Consider the following 20144-nt stretch of genomic DNA (forward strand, 5'->3'; position numbering starts at 1 on the left):
TTTTTGGACCATTCAGATTTTTGCGAAATTTACACTGTGTGGCTGGATGCGTCCATGACACGAAATCATTGAATACTTGCCAGAATATTGAGCAAAATGGGTTTTGGATTCGGTGAATTCCGTTAACGACTGGCATCACTTTCACAGGTAAACCTTTGTCTCATCAGTATAATGAGTATTAGTTAAAAATATGATATGAGAGAGATACTTTTATAAAGTTATGGTGATGCATGGCTTTTTATAACGTGTTGTGAAATTTGGTCATGCACATATGTAGGTCCGTTACTGCATGCGGGAAAAGGTGCGTTGCTGACGTAAAATAAGTGTCCAGTTATACTTTCCCACATCATCCCGATCTTCTTTTCCGTTCTCTAGGGCGAGGAAGAGGGTTAGCTGCTATTTTGCAGATATTACTTTGTACAATTAATTTTGCACGGAGTTATTTTTCCGTGCTGGTTACTAGCCTATTCGTCAAAATAGCCGAATTCACAATACACTTGTAGAAAAACTATTCCCGGCTCTTTCGAAAAGCATCTTCTACCGTACTTGGCAACCTGTTCGCTCTTCGCTTCAAGTTCTTCATACAACGAGAGTTGCATGCGGAAAAATAAATCTCTGTGCTTCTTAGAAAAATAATTTATTCCTGGTCCGCAATATGGGAAAATTTTAATGGTATTTCAATTATAAAGTTGTGCTTTGATGTGCCCATTGGAATAAGTTTATTTGGAAGTATGACCGAAGTGTGTGTGCAAACATTCAATGCGTGATAACTATCCGATGTTATATAAGAAAGTGGCGCAAAAACGATTGGAGACACGAGATAATTACAAAATTGCGTACATGTTTCCTAAGTGGTTGTGCCGGCATTTGCTCATTGTTTGGGTACGCTTTGGAAACACGGTTGAAATGCTCGCAGCATATGGAAACAAGTGGAAAAGCCGTTATTATCCAGGCCCACAATATTTTAAATATCTGGAAAATTTAATATCTCGCTTTATGGGTTACTTACGCATTAATACTTATGCACTGAAATTTTGCTCGAAATTCGTGTGCAAAATTTGAAAGGGTAACTGAAGGCATGTAAAATTGAAATAATCGGAAAAATTGTCTCCTTTTTTTAAGTCTCGAGCCGGCATGCGCCCAACCATGAGAAACGCTTTGGAATTATGCTCAAAATGCGTGTTCGATAGGGCATTATACCAGGTGTTTCTGCAAAGTGGTTTCCCCCAAATGTTTAGCCACTTATTTATCTATATATAAATATGAAATGTTCACAATTTGCCATTTTTTATGTACGTCTATGACGTGGATCCGTTATTGATCTTTAAAATTGTAAAAAAATAGGCAATAATGTGACGTCGTAACGTAACTTTGAAAATGCTCAACTTTGCTTCAATTAACTCAAAAAATTAAAAAAGAAATAAAAGGTACTCCAAACATAAATTTTTAGGGTACCATCAAAATCTCAAAATTTTTCTTCTGGTCATACATGTTTTGTTAAAAACAAGCTGTTGCTGAGATGTTTTTTTTCAAAAACTTGCGATAAATCATCGGATCGAAGATAAAAAATTGTTCCAAAATGCGACAAAAAAATTTGAACTCTTATTTGAAATATTGAAGCTATAGAGCCAAATATCGCAAACTAAAATGAAAAAATATTCAATTCGAGTTGGGTATATAGGTGTGTGTCTCAAAAACTAATAAAATTTACCTATTCTATAACTTAATTATAGACTTATCAGACTCGAAGGATCTCTATCTGGGCATCCTGGGCCTTGTCGTTGCAATACACCGACTAATTTCCTCTAGGCATCCTATCTCCCTCGTAACACGGGGCCAATAAAAAACAAAATCATACGATCCAACAACGTAAAAACATCGAGGCACGGCTTCTGCGCTGTAGCCCATGTCTACGTGACTCGAGTAAAACAATCGTTTCGGCTTCAGTCGGAATTTTAACATCAATGGAAGAAGTAGTTAAGATGAGTGTCTAAACCAACGAATTTTTCTTTGTGCCTAACAAATTTTAGTGTACCGGCCGTTTACATCAGTTTGCCATAGGAGAGGTTTATTTTTTCGTTCCTATCCCGCCTTCTACAGTTCACTAGGTTTTATTTCGCCGATATTTCCCACCACAAAATTTCATCATGGTCGAGAAAATAATAGAAGAAACGGAGAACTACGAGACAGGTGTGTATTTTTTTAAATCGGAATTTATTTCTTTGCTTTTTTAGAATAATTTTCGACCAAAGAAGCCATTTTAAAAATGGCTTATTATTCCTTTGTTTTTCCGGTAATGCCATGTTTATATTTCGCTGTCAAAGATGTCCGTGTGCGTGTGTGTGTGTTTACCAACAAATTGGACGATCTGATGACGTGTCTCTTTCGTGAGTTATCTTAAAGGCAGGTGTCGAAGAATTAAAACGATTAATATTTCAGTTAAATTAAAGAATTCAATGTGTATAAAGTCCCTTCTTTGTTTCTTCCCCATGTACAGCTCATTTCAGTGGCGTGCACCGGCACTCTAAAATCTATTGCGTAATTGGGAATAATCCAATAGGGATTCTGATTCTAAAATTTTAGTAATTCAGGGTTTTGAAACTTTAGCTATTGAAGGAAAATAAAGAAGTATTCAGATAAATAAATCCTGTTTGAATTAGACCTATACAGATTGGTAACATTAGTTAGTTCAGGTTAGATGAATATGAGGGGAGATGAGTGAAAAACTGTAAATCGTATGTTCTTTATTTACAAAGGTAGAAGGGTTAGTTCCAGGTGTATCCATGTTTTTCCTTTATCGTAGTAGTTAGTTTAATTAAAAAAAAAAAACATCAAGGTCATCTGCTCATGTTGCATTGTGCTGAAAACTTGTGATAGTTTGTGCCTGTGGGAAATCTTTGATTAGAAATGTGTTAGTTTTCTGCTTGGCATTTTATATTTGAAACGTTATTCAGTACAAATTTTTCCCGTTTGCTGTTTCAATTAATTTAAAGAAAATAAATTTCTTGTTTTGTTGAGGAACCTGCCTGGAAAAAACTGAGATTCACAATTCGGTCATCAATTGGATAAATAGGGAATGGGAAAAATTTAAATTGTTAAGTTTAACTTTTATAAAACAACTTTCACATAGGTAATCTCCAAACTTGTACCTGTATGCCTTGCTTACTCCAACTTCGCCGAACTTTATGTCTACCTAAAAGATTTGTTTATTACTTTTCACAATTTCCAAGTTGAGCATGAATATCCTGCAGTTAATCCACTCTTATTTAAATGCTTAAATTGCTTTTATTAACGCATTATATTTTTTTTACGTAAAAGGTTCACTAAATACCTAGATGGATTTTTTTTTCGGAAATTGGAGTAGCGCCAATCCTAATCTCGGAATACTATTTTTAACTTTTCCCGAGGCTTTTCCTTTTACACTTATTAGAGAAAGACACGTGTATAAAATCAAATTCGAAATGTAGATAAAGAAACCTCATTATTACATCATTTTTATCAAGTATGTAGACATTATTTACCAAATGATAATGACATTTCTTTCTAACAGTAAACTATATTCTATAACCTGGTTCTTAATAATTCACACATGTTAAGTACCCACTTATTAATATTTACTATTAATAAAGCCACCAGTGGAAAACTTCATTAAATCGACAAAAATCTATAGAGATTTTGGCATGTTTTCAATTATAATAGGCAAACGGATGGAAATTTTCTTTGATTAACGACGGACTAATGATTTGTGACACAGAAAAAATAAATTTAAGTTGCTTCTGGAGTTGTTCTTCCATAATAGCTACACCATAAAATGAGATAACCTTGTAAACATCATCGCTTTACTCTGGAAGTCAAATGTAGTGACAAAGCATATGGAATATTCCTTTATTGTATATTTTCCACCCAATTGTGTATCATTCTCGTTGACCCTACATATTAACCTTGTTTGCACGTGTTTTTTCATTCTTGTGATTTTTGTAATTTTTATGATTTATGGCCCAAAGTGCAATTTAGATCATTAAAATAATTATACAAAGCTAGTTGCGTTCTCTTCGTTTACATAACAGTCCTATAGGAAAAATTAGATTCACACCTCTGGATCGGATGATGCCGACCATTTCGCATTGGGCCTCAAATTATCCATGGGAATTAAGAGTAGCGCTTTCCCTTCTAATTGTGCAAATCGCCATATGCAAATGGGGCATAAAACTGTATTTTACGCTCGTACATGTAAACATTTTTTTTGCACCAACGTTATAATTTTTGGTGATTAAGGGAATGTAACGTATATTGTGTCCGTGGAATTATCTAATTACAGATATATATATATAGAGGTATTTAAATACGTTGAATTGTGCCACGTGTACCTCAAAACATCTTAGTATTGGCTATTGAAATCAGTGCACCATTAACTAATCGCAAAGCAATAATAAACCACTGAGAATCAATGACTTCATTGCAGACCTTTCGGACAACTTCAAAACAAACCCCTTTCATCGTTTAGTTGATGCAATCGGTATTGAATTGTAAGAAATAGCTACTCAATAAATGTTTTACTATTTTTGAAAAGAACTGCCTGTGGTTTTGCTAGTCCTAAATGGTTTCTACATGGCCTTGAATGAAAGCCAATGTCTGCTTGTTAGGATAATGGTATTTTTAAGTTGTAAAATATTTTCTCACCTTTAAAGCTTCTTATCATTAGTAATTTAATTATTCCAATGTTGACTAATCCTTTGCTGTTACGTACTGACTAATGCGCTAATAATAAAAATTAGAATAGTGTAAAGTAGATTGGTATTGTGCAATCTCTTTAGATAAGCATTGATGTTGTGTTAATTTTATCATTTATAATACGTTTGATGATAGTTGTTATTTTTCTCTTTTGGGATTCTTAGTAAAGGTGGCCTAAGATTAATAATACATTAATTATTTTCAGAAAATTTAGAAGGTAGGTAAACACTTCACTATTGGTATAAAATTTTAAAGTACACTTCCTATTAGTCGATCGCTGAACCAATTTCAATTAAATCACTTTAAATACCTTACTCAATTTTTTAAATTGACCGAAGATTCTCATGCTTTTCTTTAGAAATTTCAATTCGATTAGATAAATGAAGTGAATAAAAATCTAAATATTTATTCAAAAGTATTTCCCATAGAAATTGCTATTTTCTTTCCGAACGTCGTACCTGTTTTTAAAAGTTCAATGGGTCTTCCAGTGCACTACTATATTTTTTAAGTAAATAAAGAGGGGGGAGGTAAACATCCACCATAAATAACATAACCCTTTGGCTACTCTGTTAATTGTATTAACATTAACCCCATAGGACTATAGTTTATGTTTATTGCCCTCTAATATTAATGGAAAATTAAGTTAAAAAATGGATATCTGTTGTAAGTCTAGTTAATTCAATTAAAGGTCGATAACGAAGTGGTAGTCATGATGACACCATTTTGGTATGATGTGGCTTTTTGAATTAGTCTAATTTTGTCTAATCATCACAACTTCGATAACTATAACCCATAATTTTATGATGCGTTGTTTTTTTATGTTTGTTTACCTAACTATGCCATTTGATCCTTAGTAGTTACAGGCAAAGTTGCCGATTATTAATTAATTTTGCTTCTTTGCGTAACGTATGTTTCATGTTACATAATTATACGATTGAAAAATGATTTTACTGTCTAACATGGTCCTTAGCAAAATGGTTTCAGTTTCGATTCTTGTTTTTTGTGTCATAAGTTTAGCAAATTCAGTTGCAGTAAAATTAAAATATTTTGAGTGTTATAAGCTTTTGTTGTGTCATGCGACACTAATTAAAATTCATTGGAGTTTCCGCAGACAGGCACATTTTTGCCTTTCTTGCAATATTTGATTTTATGATTTGAAAACGGGTTTCAAAGTTTTGTTGTTTCTGTTTTGTCTCGACTTTTAAATGCAGATGAGTTGCATGCCCACCTATACCTATTCCCTGGCCGTAATGTTTTAAGCCCTCAATGTACGGCCGTTGCATCGTTATCAAGAAAGTGTAATTGTAAAAAAAAAGTTAAAGATAAAAACGAACAATCCGCCTCACTACAGTCACAAAACGCGTATAAAATATTGATTCTTGATTTTCTTCATTATTTCAGCAATTTTTAAATTAGTTTTTAAACCTCCGACCTTAGGGCTGAGTCATGATTCCACGTACTCCCGTGTCCTGACTCTGTGAAGTTTGACTATTTTAATTAAGTGGTTTAAGTGTTGCCAGTGGATCATGATGAGGAATTTGAAATTTCTGTTCAATTATAAGTTTTTCCTTGATTTTAATCGGTGACGCAATATTGAAATAAAAATGTTATTACATATTTCTAATTTTTGCGTTTTGAAGTCTTTGTAAAGTGTTCTCATGATGTGGGGTCAACATTCTATTAACCTTCACCAATACCATTTTCATTGCTTATCAGCAGCGCAAAGAAACACGCGAATTGAAGTGCTTTCGTACATTTTTTATTATTAACCTAAATAATTTAATCTAATCTGCTTGAAATTTACGATTTTTACCCTTCTTTTATCATAAATCGCGGATGTTCTAAATTTGAAAATAGATTTGTTTCGCATAAACTAGGTAAACCTAACCTACCGCGTTGTGGAGACATGTGGTTATTTGGTTATTTTTAGCAAATTTTATTTTTATCTGGGTCATTGTTCACCTAGTAACGTAGATAAACTTTTTCACATCTTGCTCCAGTTAAAAAAATCAATACTACCTGCATATTTAAGCCTTTCTGGCTGTTACGTTTATTGGCCAATATTCATCGTTTCTATATAGTTATTTTTCTGAGAAATTGATTCCATAGAACACAAAACGCTATCCTATCCCCTCCTCATATGGTTAGGTTCACAAGATTCTGAGGGAGTAGGAAGTATGTATTTTTGGGAGCTGTACCCTTAGTTTAGATCTGTTGCAGATGTTAGGGTTTTTTTGTAAACAACGTGATGAGCATCATCTTGAAATTTTGCTGCGTTGTATCGTTCCAAAGTGGTGCCAAAACTTCAGTTGTGTTGAGCGTTTCTGGTATAAATATAAAGACAAAGTGAACGCGAAAGATTTATAATTAAACGACTAGTGACCAGGGGAAACAAGGAAGCGACACTTTATTTCCACCAGACTTTGCTGTAGCAGTTCAACCGGTGCCAAATACTTGTTTATTTTTTTGGTTCCAAAACTCAACCTTGTGTTACTTTTCCTCGATATTTTCTCCCCCATAGAACATGCCATTAACTACGAATAAACAAGTCTAAATGCATGATGTATTATGGTTCGATTTATTTTCCCTGCTGAGTGTCTGGTGTTATTGCTGATTTGAAATTTAACCATTAAGGCTTAAATAATTCATTTATGCTCCATCAGAATTCACAGCAAGAGAGTTGTTCTTGTAGAGGTTGTTTCGAAATGAACATTTATTCTCATTTCAGTCAGTTCATTTACAGACACGTTGAAGCAAAGGAATTATTGCGTATGTAGCGACGCAGAATGGTTCTACTTGTGTTTTCTAATCACATATTCATTACATTTAGTAGGGGTTTCTCTTGAGAGTCTAATAATGACATATTGTGTCGTTCCAGGCTCATACGTTCCATCGTGATGTTTGGGTGTAGCTTTCGATTTTCTTCAAATTAAATTCATTTGACCCTGTATCTGAACTTGAAGAACCAAAACACTTAGTTAAAACGATATCAATCTGAATTTTAACCGAACGATTATTAGCTTGTTGTAAATACGAGAGTGATACGTGCTAAGTCACCTTCAGAACAAACGACGTAATATTTTGTTGACACCCTGTATACCCGGCGCAGGCTAACGACCAGCCTCGAACACCGGGTCTGATGTTGTGTCATACGTTCTAGAAACTGTTAAATCACTCTCTCGGCTTTGTTATTTATATTTTGTTGGTTTGTAGAGCTCGTGCATCGGTTATTGGCCAATTAAATAATTGATTCTCTACGAATTTTTTAAATAGATTTAGTATCCGTTTTGGTCCAGTAGTATGTTGTTGTTTACGAGATCCGCGCCATGTGTCTACGTATACGCCTAGACGAACCGTTCATTAATGATGATTTCTCCAATTTTCGTACCTAGAAGTCGGTTAGCGGTCAATTTAGCAGCGGTTTTGGGTCAGAAATTGTCATGATCTCTATACTAAATTCAATGTGTTTTGAACTTTTTGTCATAGGTAATTTATGTTCAGGGTTATCATCATATTAAAAAAAGATTTTATCTGAAAATTTCTTCAAGCAGAAACCATTAGTATGTTGCATAGAAAATTTGAACAAATTTGGGTCATCAATGAGATCTTGATGTTCTCTATTTAATTAAGAAATTGAAGGTTACAACAAACTTAACCGAAAAAATAAAATAAATTAACTAACAACTCGTAAGTAACTTCTCGATTGACCCTTGACTTTGCCGATGAAACTTATGCTTTACTAATCCAACCCTAATTTCAAAAGAAAAAGATCACTCTGAATCTTAATCGAAAGAGGATTTATGTTGATTAATTGTATTTTGACTCATGTCAATTGGTAATTTGATCTCGTCAATCAAAAGCTGCTGATAACGAACAGGTCAGGCTTAGACCAATCATGCATCTACATGGGAAATCTATACATTGCATAATTTTTTACACTTTATTTCGATATACTGACCCATATTCAACCTCACCCATGTTTCCGGAACGATTAATATAAATAAATATTGAATCGCGTTAACCATTTTTTCGACAAGAGCCTAAAATGCCTGTCGTACAGTACCTGGTCAAATTATAATAACAGGTTTTCTCATAAACTCGCCCACTTGGTCATGATACAAATAAGAATTTCTTACGTAGGTATATGAAATAAAGCTGTAAGGATTAGTTGATAACCATCTGTTTCTCCTCCATGTATGCACATAAGTATTTGTCATTGCTCATTACGTGCCGAAAAATTCAATCCAAATAACTTTGCCCGGAGGATAATTTTCATAGAAACTACGAAAGAAAAACCGAGCAATGAAATTTCTTGATTTCCATAGGAAATATCTTCCAAGTGCAATTAACCGTACTTTAACCTTTTGGCTCTAAGGCATTTCAGTGTCTGTTGAGCATTGACTGATTTTTGGATATACTGTGAATACATAAACGTGCTCTTTGCCTTTGTCAACCTTTGCATTAGAATCCATTTCTCTCAACGTCAAAATTGGAAATCTAGATGTGTTTGTCAGAAAAATACAAATATGCCGTAACTTATATATTTAAGCAGTCTTTTTATAAGGAAATCCTTTTTATTTTTAAGATTTTAATTTATTTAAATGTACTTGAGGGAATGGCGATTTCGATCGGTAAGGAGTTTTTTTCCATCAAGAAAGGGAAGTAATGTTAGATTTTTTTCCTTTTTTAGACGCCGGCTTACAACTGACTAACACCCCAAAAAGCAGCATCGTAGGACGCAACGGGGCTTGCAGCGGCAGTAGCGGTGGCAATGGCAGTGCCTCGGACAGCGGTGACCAGGGGGAACCCCTTGATCCACAAACCCGGGCCAGGGAGATTGCTCGCCACAAGGAAGAGGCCAAGAGGAAGCGCCGCAAGAAAAAACGCACCGGCTCATCTCTCGTTTCGTCTTGTTTCCAAGGTTAGTGATATTCGTTAGAACGCTGCATGGCCCGGCCCCACCCGAGAGGCCACCAATCTAAGTAAGTTTTTCGGGTTAAAGTTGGAATGAGCCTTTAATATATCGGGTGTTAGTCCTGACATGTATATCTGCGGGATAACATCTTGTAGGAGGACTTCAGCTGGGTCGAATTGCCGTCCCCGTTCATGTCTGTAATATTTTCTTTCCGTACAAATCTCTTCTTTTTCGTAACTAGTAATAAATCATCATCAATAATACTGATAACCGGAGACATTAACTACACTCAAATATCAATTCGGAACCCACATGTCCATCAGAAAGTAGACATTTTATTAGCAATCTAACTCGCAAACAATACAACCTTGGATTTTCTTTTAATACCTCAGGAATTAATTAACTATTTATCGCATTGTCTTCGTCGGCATAGATAGAGTAACCTTTATCGTTAATAAATTAGCTAACTTTGGCCGATTCAAATCGTGCATCATCCGTTATTAAACCTTTGATAATTATGTGAAAGACCAATGAAGATTGTGTGTCGCACCCAATTATTTTCTGTTTCTAATTGAAATTTACCAAGACAAGTTTTGGTTGCTAAAAACAGGATTTCGAGGCCTTAACGATTTCGTGGATACCTGCAAATCATGTTTAATTTGTAGGAATCGTGGATCTAAGAAAAAAACTATTTAATTTTTTTGTGGATTTTCAAGCATTTTTATGCGTTTTGCATATTTTTACAGTTTCGGGTCATGTAGATAGCTGAGACTACACCTTTGCCTTTGCCAGGAGCATAAATTTTAAAGATCATACAGTAGTAGAGCTTAGTTCAAGCGGAGGAAAACTTCATGAAGGCAAGATCTCATATTCAATTCGGAATGTGTCGAAAATCCATGAAATCCCAAAAATAATCAGGGCTACATAATTAGTTGAAAAGTTTCTAGTTATGCAATTTACCTCTTAACTTCTGTAGTAACGGAAGATCCAGATTTTTTTTTTGTGTTTCTATTGCTAATGGCTGGAATTACAACAAACTTTGTATCATCATATTTTTCCACCATTTTTCTAGCACTTTTCCGTTTCGGCTTTCACCGATTCCGCATACCGTTAATGCCGAAAGTGAATGTTTTTTGATTAGTTAGAGTAAACGTACATTACCTGACCAAAGATAATGAATGACTTATAGATAAGCTTAAATAAGTGTTAAATGATTTATCCACAATAGTTTTATTGCTAACGGAATTAATAATGCAGAAATTATTGTTACAAAATCTGTTATCTCATCACCTGATTACTCAATACTGTCTGATAATTTATATATACGATGTGAGGTTCCGTATGGTGACTTTTTGGAGATTTTTGTTTCTTCATATCTTTAAAAATGGAGCAGTTCTTCATGATCAACGTTTGTATGTTCCTTGATAAGATTTTTTCCAGGAAAACAAACGAAAAAAGACAAATATAAAAACAAGATCAATAAGGATAAAACAAAGAGTAAATATAGATATATGGGATGTATAGGTTATATGTATGTACACTCTTGCAAGATACAAAAACAGCCTAATTCTGGTAAATAAGTTTACGTGCGTTTTCCAGGGTTTTCAATCATCTGAACGATAGAAAAATATATGCGCAGTAAGTAGGTCATGCATCAGTAATGATGATTATTGTTGTTTGCCCATAAAACAATGTTGCTATGGTTAGGTTTCAGATGCTTAACACCAGGCTATTTAAGTTTTTGTGGTTGCGAACAAATTTTATATCCCCATCATTGTTATTATTGACCAAACTTTGTTGGAAAATTTAAATTGTTAATTTGATTTTAGAATATGAAAAATTGCGTCGTAGATTAGAAAACAATAGTTTTCAGATACCCCAAGGCACCACAGACATTTCAACGATATCAATGTATATAGGAAAATATCTAATGAAATCTCGGATTAATAGCGGAAATAGAAATAACGCAGAAAAATATATATGTAATTTAAAATGTGAAAAAAATTTAATAAGGCGGGATAAAATAAAAAGTGTAAACGATCCGTAATACATGGCCATTATTAAGTCTTATTTCAGTTCGCTCATAAAAGTCTCACGTACCTAATTAATTCTTTTATACTACACTGTTGTATATACAAGAGGATGTTATAAGTAAACTTTTTTCTGAAAGATTCTATCAGAGCGTATCGTCAATTTCCTTTGCAATGGTTTTTTACCGACTATTTACCGGCCCAAGTCCACAGGACATTAAGAAAAGTATTCGCGTTTATTGTAAACAAACTAGCTAAACGTTAATGATGTAATAATTTATCGTTCCAATTAGCAACACAGCTTAGTCACATGAGATGCTATGCCGGTCCCGTATGGTATACTCGTATTTTGATATATTTCGAGGGCCTAAATATAATATTTGTATACTGATAAAAAAAAAGTATATACTACTTACTTAAAAACAAAATATGTTCCGGCTTTCAATCTGGACGGGCCTAGTTCTTAAAGTCAAAGCAAGATTACTAGTTCAAGGTTGTAGGGGATATGGCTTTGACAGCTTGATAACCTGAACTAACCGGATCGTATAGCAAACATCCATGGGACAGGACATGCAACACGACATTTTACAATAGTAATACTTAATATAGTGCTTAAAGATATAGCGCAAATCGATTGAATGTAATAGAATCTCATCTCGGGGATATTTCTCCAGGCAATGTAACTACATATCTCTCTGCATGCTATCTCTCGTCACCTGGTATGCGATCGGACTAAAAATTATGAATTAAAAATTTCAGAGCATTTTTGTCGTTGTAAATTTTGGTGTTTCGTCTAGATACCACCAATTCTCCTTTTTTTTTGTTAACTGGTCATATTCACAATACGACAATAATTATAGCGTCAATGCTTCTTCCTCATTCGCTTTTTATTGTACATTTTTATTTCTATCCATAGCAAGTGTGCAGTTACATAACTTACTCCTGGGTTATAATAACTATTATATTCCACGCATGATGTTTTATGGAGCCCTCATAAAATAGGGCTTAGAAGGATTCGAATTTAAACTCGATAATAACACAACTATTCTATGTGCTTTTTGCGACGTAGGCACACTTAAAGCAATTGAATATGTCCTCGAAATAAAATTAAATGCTAGTAAACACGGAACAAATAGAAGGATTTTTCGTAGGTCTGAACACAAACCTAGTGGTGAACATGAACACAATAAACGAAGCCGGTAAGATGAGGGTTGAAGAGAGTCCTTTTGTATTTTTTAGCCTGGGCAGTGTTAAATAATTGCAATAGTTTCTTTGTTGTTATCTCGAACGTGCGTTAATCGCACAAAATTCAATTTCCCTACGTAAAAAATTTGCAACCGTGTTTCGGTTTGAGTTCTCTTGTACTCAAACCAAAACACTGAATACTGTTGTCGGTACTCTAAAGACGTGATATCACGATTTATTGATAATATGGACGATGAAAAACAATGATGATTTACTAATACTAATCAAACTGTAAAATCACCTCGTTTGCTTCTAAAAAACAAAGAAAAATCACATTTTTTAACGAAGATTTCGATGCAAGTGCTAGTTCTGAATATTCAGAACAGACTTCTACTTATGACATCATAATTACGAGTTGAATGCCACTACGAGAGCTATCTATGTTTAACATGTGCTCAAACGTCATGATAAAACAAACACAGTTGAAAAATCGGCAGTATTACCGCACTGAATGCGCCCTGGAGCGGGTTCTTGAATTAGCCATGTGTCAACTGCAACCACAACCATTACCGAAAAGAAAACGCTCAGTGCCACGATTTGCGGGCACATGCAAGAGTGAGAATGAAACTTTTTTTTTTATATCTGCTGTTCGAAAAATTTTATTCACTAAAAATTTCAACTTAATATCCTCGCTAATGTGCCAAAAATTTAAATAGCTATTAATTAAAATTCAAAAGAAATCTTGAACTTTCACACTCGTTGTATCGATAACGAAGCAATTTGGAGCATAGTTTATCTAACCAAGTTGTACATATGTATGCGTATTACTTTCTGATGTGATTAAAATTTCGCTATTGCAATTCAGGGCACCGTATGTGTGGGATAATTTGGTACATAAATTCATAAATTTGTTTCAAGTTTACTCTTCTTTATTCACGTTACCGTCTCATAACTGATAAAATTGCGAATTTTCGTTTTATTCAGTTTTGTTAAACTCACGAGTTCAGCGAGATGCGTTGGACTTCTCATCTTCTAACTTAGTATAGCACATAGTTTTTTTTACGTAGATTTGAACTTTGGCAACAATGGTATATCAGTCGATTTAAAATTTCAAAGTCGTCATAGTCGTTCCTTAAAATATACAATAATGGATAAATATGTAATAAAAATATATCTAAATGATGCCCCCCTATCTCGCTATTGCTTTGCAAGGTGTCGCTTATATAAAACTTCAAAAAGTCGCCCTGTATGTTGACGGTTCGCGACAAATTAAATGAATCGTTAGTTCATTCCGACGAAAAAGGCAAGGCCAGTTGTATCTCTCTATACTAACAATAATTACATAGCTGGTTTTTGCAACCAGATAAGCCACAATATCCAATAAATAAATCGGAAGCAAACATTTTCCTTCTCGTACAGATTAAAGCCTCTTACGTTGTTGGCAAGCTATTCATTTACCATATACACGTTATATCCAGAACAAACATGCGTCATTGCAGCCATGTATGACTTCTTACACATAATTAATTGATAAACGCGCTTATGAAGATATGTATGCGCTAACATTAAACAATAGCTTGGTGGTAAACAGCGGTCCTGAACCCATTTAAATTTATTGTTAATTATAAATAATGAATTTGTTAAACATCAGGCACTCTATAAATAGATTTTATACTTATACCGATAAAAACAAGCTCTCGGCTGATTCGTGTTTTCGTTTTGGGATATTTTTACCTATAAATTGCGCATTTGGTACAGCCGGTCATATCCCTATCCAAGATAAACCAAGATTTAAGACAACAATGCGTGTTTCCTTTATTTTATCTGGACAAGGTATGTAGGTGTGTAATTATGCGTCGCAATAATATGGTTTTTTAAGTTTATCGAATATTTATGTATACTTGTTCCCACTAACAGCAATTGTTCACATTTTTCCTTTGGATATCGTATTATTCATTATCACAAAAGATATTAACAGTCAGCGATGCATATTACGGTTAGTAAAGTAATAATAACAATGATAATAAGGTGTGTTTAAGCAAAATTAATAAACCACATAATAGCGGTACTTCAGTCTCTTTTTTGTTTAGAGATTCAAATGATAAAGCATCTGCTTGCTTGCAAATTCTAAATTCCGCCTTTCAGACATAACAACTGATAAGAATCGTTATGTTTACGCTGAATAGGTGTTAAAGAGGTTTTCCTGCGGTATTGTCATTAACGGTACTAGTAATTGCAAATAAATAAAGGTAAACAGCTACAGGGGATCCACGTTGGTGTCAACATAGCTTACAGTTATATCTTTTCCAACAGCAAAATGGAAAATTGTGACATTGATTGTAAATATTCTTTCTCTCTATAGTCTATTATTGTACCTGGCAGTGGTTTCAAAGACAGAAACCAGGAACTGCTGTAGCAGATCGTTACGAGGTTATCGAAATAATAATTCTAAGCCTTGTTTACAGCTGAAAATATATTTTTGAGTTTTAAATAGTCTTAAGATCACTTTGGTCCAAAAGAAGGACCTTGGCTTTCAAGATCGCTGTTAGTTACGTTTTAGGAAAAAAGAAGGATTAAGTAACAAAGACATAAATAATAATTTGTTTTTGTAAACAAATACAGAAATTACGCAAGGAATGCTCATGTAAAATTATTCTTGCTCTACAAATGCATTCATATGCATTGACTTCGGTTTCCTGTTATTGTCTGCACGCCTATTGTGTGTCTTTTGCATTCCCAGTTCAACGAGATAAGAATTCCTTGATGATTATATTGAACTTAAAGGAATAGCTGCTATTATGATGCCAAAGGCTTCCTGTTGTGTTCACAATATGTCTCCGGCGCCTTCGGAAGTGTTATTTATTCAATTCCATTATTTTGTTGCTGTAAACACACGTTTCGATATAGTGCATGGATGTCGATACTAGCTTATTCTAGGAAACGTGCGCATGTTACATAATTGTCTTAACTTCCCTCGGTAATGGGACATTTATTCTGCTCAGCTTGGGTAATTGCTTTATTTTTATAAATAGAGATGTAAACTGCAAAGAGTGTAGGTTAGCGATTAATTCTAGTGAGTGGTTAATTCTGTATATGGAGAATCAGGAACTTGCAGAATTATGCGTTACATTAAGTCGCGATTTAATTACAGGACGAACTGGCATTCTCTAAAGGCCTATGTATTATTAAAATTATGTGTAATAAGTATTTTTAGTAATTTCAAAATTTCCACGAAGTTGCGCGTTGAATTCCCTACGGATATGTGTTTATTAGTTGAACAAATTCCAATCCCAAGTAATTTTGCTGTCTGTGTAATCTGTGACAAGTTTCTTAAATCAAATTGTGATGGTACATTACGATAGAAGTTTCATTAGACGATATCACGTTAAAGTGGTAATGCGATGAATCCAAAGAGGAGCGAAGCGACGAGTTGACAATAGATCAGTGTGAGAATGACCCATGACCTTATGAAATGTGTATCTTCTATTTCTTTTCTATTGAAATCGAATACTTATAATAACAAGAATTTTCATTTAAAATTTATTTGAAAAGAAGTAACCAATAGTAAATTGCCTTTTCAGATCTTTACAAGATGACGGGGGAAGTACTAGGGGAGGGAGCTTATGCCAGTGTGCAGACGTGCGTCAGTCTGTACACTGATCAGGAGTATGCAGTAAAGATCATCGAAAAGGTGCCTGGACATGCACGCGCCAGAGTATTCAGAGAAGTGGAAACCTTTCATTATTGCCAGGGCCACCCCAACATCATACAGTTAACTGAGTTCTTTGAAGACGAAGAAAAATTTTACTTGGTTTTTGAGAAGGTATGTTTCATCATTATACAATTTGCTCAAATACTAAATAAAATAATCCTGTATTTTAAGATTAATGGAGGACAGCTTTTAAGGAGAATCCAGGAGAATAAGTATTTCAGCGAGGCAGCAGCAGCGGAGATAATACGGGAAGTGGCTTCAGCATTGGCGTTCATGCACGCTAAAGGAATCGCTCATCGAGATCTCAAACCCGAGAACATCTTGTGCGTGTTTAAAGACCGGCTATGTCCCATAAAGATCTGCGATTTTGACTTGGGTTCCGGAATACGGTTCCAAGCCAGCGTTTGCAGTCCTTTGGCCACGCCCCAGTTGTTGACACCCGTAGGGAGTGCAGAGTTTATGGCCCCGGAGGTACGTAAAAGTTTTTACCAAACTGGGTCGGGCAGAGTTACTTTTCTACATGTGGTCGAATATTTGATAGATTCCGGAAATACTTATTTTAAACTAGAATGCTCATGGAAAAGAGCTAAAATTTGATGTATTGAAAAAAAAGTAATGAATGGTTCAACACATTATTTATATTTATAGGTCGTGGAAGCTTTTATAGGCGATTCAGACACCCAGGCCTACGACAAGAGATGTGACCTTTGGTCTCTTGGAGTGATAGCGTATATCTTGCTATCGGGTTACCCGCCGTTCTACGGGAAGTGCGGTGAGGATTGCGGTTGGGAACGGGGGGAAAACTGCGATGCTTGCCAAGAGCTCCTTTTCCACAGTATTCAGGAGGGCCGCTACGACTTCCCGGAACCCGAGTGGGCCAATATCTCGCCTGAGGCGAAGGACTTGATCGCGAATTTACTGATCAAGGATGCGCGCAAGCGGCTCAGCGCCCAACAGGTAATATAACTGTTCTCTTGTTGGTTCCAGTCGAAACTTGATGATTTGGGTTTAGGTGCTGGAACATCCGTGGTTGAAATGTGCCAGCGACGCGGCCTCATTGGTCACTCCATCCGTGATCAAGAAAAACAACTCGGCGCGGGAATTGTCTCAGTTCGCAGAGTCGGCCATGGCCGTCAACAGGGTGGTCCAGCAACATTTCAGCATGAATCTGGACTACATGGAGAGGCCTAATATTTATCCAAAAGTAGGATTATTTATTCATTTTATTATAAAAAATGTTAATAATTTCTCCATTCAACCTCGAGTTGTCAGGCGATCGGGATCTCCTACGAATGGCAAGATCTCAGAAACTTATTATTCATACTTAAAATTTAAACAAATGTATATATTTGTATCTATATCGATTGTTCCGAGAAATTCGAATGGAAAAGAACCTATTACATCAAACCATTTACCTCTTTTCAGGAGGGCAGCACCACCAGACCACTCCACAAAACCACGTGCTCGTCTGCCATCATGTTCGGTCTTAGTCCACCCAGCGAGAGCAAACTGATGCAGCGTCGTATCAAAGGCCGCTCTCTTTATTTGCAGCCACATCCGGCCTCGAATGCCATCTCCAGTCCCAGCTGTTAACCTCTCCGGCCCCACACGGTATGTCGCAGTTCATTTGACAACTAAACGATTACATAGCGACGTATAAATGTGCGGATAAAATCCAGGAGGAGGCAGACGCTGCTGGCAGTGAAGGACTACCGGAAACGCATCAAATGTGCTTAGTTCCGGCTTGGTTTGGGTGATGGTGGTTTTAGAAATATGTTTAAAGTAGGCGAACGTGATTATCTGGAATTTTAATGAGTGACGGAACTGTGCGCTGGGTTTGTTACCTTCTGCTTCAGCTAACCAATCCGGTTCTTTAGTGTATCATCTTGAGCTTCTCACTCGTTAGGATTTTAGTGGTTAGGTTAACTATTGTGTGGGTTCCTTCTATTGTGCGACATTCAAAGTCTTTGTAAAGGCTAAGGGGGGCAGAGTTAAATCTGCTGAAACGTTTCCTTAATTAGATCCTATTAAACCGCTAGAATATCTGGCATATTTCCTTCTGTTGATATACGAGTAGATCTAATGTTTGCAGAATTATTGTAATATTGAAAGTGAAAAAATGAAATTTTCTATATAAAATGTTAATAATTTATTTTTTACATGCGTCGATATTTTTATAGTTTCCATGATTGTCAAACAATCGCATCACCCAAATCTCGATGTAACTGGTTAGGTTTCCACAAAGCCATGGGTTTACTTATATATTATTAAATTTGGGTTGTCGCTTTCCTTCGCAAGCGCATCTCGTCAGAACTTTGTTTTTTTTTTATACTTTTTTTATATGTTAGGGTTGGGAATGCGGAAAAGTCGAAATATGGTTATTGTAGCCGAGAATTGAGGCTCTGAGAAAGATCTGCAGCTGGCGAAAAAAACTAAGAACTTCGCATATTTTGACCGTTTCGCATTTCCTCGTTGCCCAGGCCTAGTGTTTAGATACTGCGCTTGATTTTTTAATACTTTTGTATGTGTTGAGGTAGATGGATGTATCCAGTCTACATTTTGTGATAATAAGTAAGCATCTGACAGTGCGATTTACGCACGTGATAGACTGTAGACCGCCGTACCTGCTTTCAGTTCAGTGAGAAGAGATACGGAACTTTAAAGAGATCACGTACTGACAGTCCATTTATATTTTTACGAGTCCTAAGCATGTTTGGATATTTTTTTAAAAGAGATTTTTGTAACGTGGCTCAATACGTAGATTACTACTTATACTATCCTGGTTTGTATATCCATCGGAACGCGGGAATATATCCAAACTGGGGCTTAAAGAAATGACAAACTGGCAGGATAGTATTACGTTCCGGAATTTCGACCTGGTGTGTAAACCATGGAATAACAGAACGAGTAACAACTGATTACTATTGTGTGATATTTGTGAAGCAATAAGCTGGTTTGTAATTGGCCAGTTTAAAAAAAAAACGTGTTCAAAAACCAAATAGTAATTCTTTGCGAGTGTGCGTTGTGAACGCTGTTTATAGTACCCCAGTAGATACTGCCAGTTTGACATTTAACACCTTCCAACACTCAGGGTTGTTGTAACATGGAGGGCGAGTTGATTAAACAACAGTTAAGGAACTCGCAGTGAATGAATGGGCAGACGAATGACTGGAGTACCGAATGAATGCAAAGAATATCCATAAGTTTATAGGTTACTTACAAATCAGAGTATTGTTCTTTTTTAACATCATTATTATTACCATTATAAAAGCATTTATTACTGCGTTTCTTCATATCGAAAAAGTGAAATTTTTCTGATCATGGGTTTAATCCGTGAGTGCCATTTTTGTTTTTTTTTAATCTACTTAGTTTCTTTCCGGTAGTAGTTTTGGCATACAATCACAAGCATTGATATTGAAATAGAATTGTTTCTAATTCGATCATGTCTTCACTTTCAGCAGCCAACATGTTGGGAAAACAGGTATGGAAATTTCTGTACCAAGTGTGCTTTAATTTCTTATAATAAAGACCGATTTTTCTAGCTGTGTGGTATTACTTATACCTCTTTTCC

The 20144-nt window shown here is 35.3% G+C and overlaps 1 protein-coding gene across 2 annotated transcripts; it reads left to right on the top strand.

Moving 5' to 3' along the window:
- Positions 1-1680: 1680 nt before the first annotated feature.
- On the top strand, positions 1681-20114 carry Lk6 (Lk6 kinase). Of its 2 annotated transcripts, none has more exons than XM_066296476.1 (7): positions 1681-2190; positions 9422-9652; positions 16443-16684; positions 16745-17044; positions 17222-17530; positions 17586-17777; positions 17999-20114. In XM_066296476.1, the coding sequence occupies exons 1-7, from the start codon at positions 2148-2150 to the stop codon at positions 18164-18166; spliced, it is 1485 nt and encodes a 494-aa protein (XP_066152573.1). In that variant the 5' UTR covers positions 1681-2147; the 3' UTR covers positions 18167-20114. The 2 variants fall into 2 exon arrangements, with proteins under 2 accessions (XP_066152573.1, XP_066152655.1); XM_066296558.1 differs by having other exon boundaries at positions 1683-2190; positions 18002-20114.
- The last annotated feature ends 30 nt before the right edge of the window (positions 20115-20144 follow it).

This window comes from Euwallacea fornicatus, chromosome 1 (assembly GCF_040115645.1).
Source record: "Euwallacea fornicatus isolate EFF26 chromosome 1, ASM4011564v1, whole genome shotgun sequence".
Taxonomy (NCBI): Eukaryota; Metazoa; Arthropoda; class Insecta; order Coleoptera; family Curculionidae; genus Euwallacea; species Euwallacea fornicatus.

What these genes read in the sequence shown, in the direction of transcription:
- Lk6 (XM_066296476.1), top strand. Translation starts at nt 2,148, where the DNA reads ATGGTCGAGAAAATAATAGAAGAAACGGAGAACTACGAGACAG. An exon ending in AACGGAGAACTACGAGACAG is followed by an intron (nt 2,191 to 9,421) that starts GTGTGTATTTTT and finishes TTCCTTTTTTAG; the next exon opens with ACGCCGGCTTACAACTGACT. An exon ending in TTTACTTGGTTTTTGAGAAG is followed by an intron (nt 16,685 to 16,744) that starts GTATGTTTCATC and finishes CTGTATTTTAAG; the next exon opens with ATTAATGGAGGACAGCTTTT.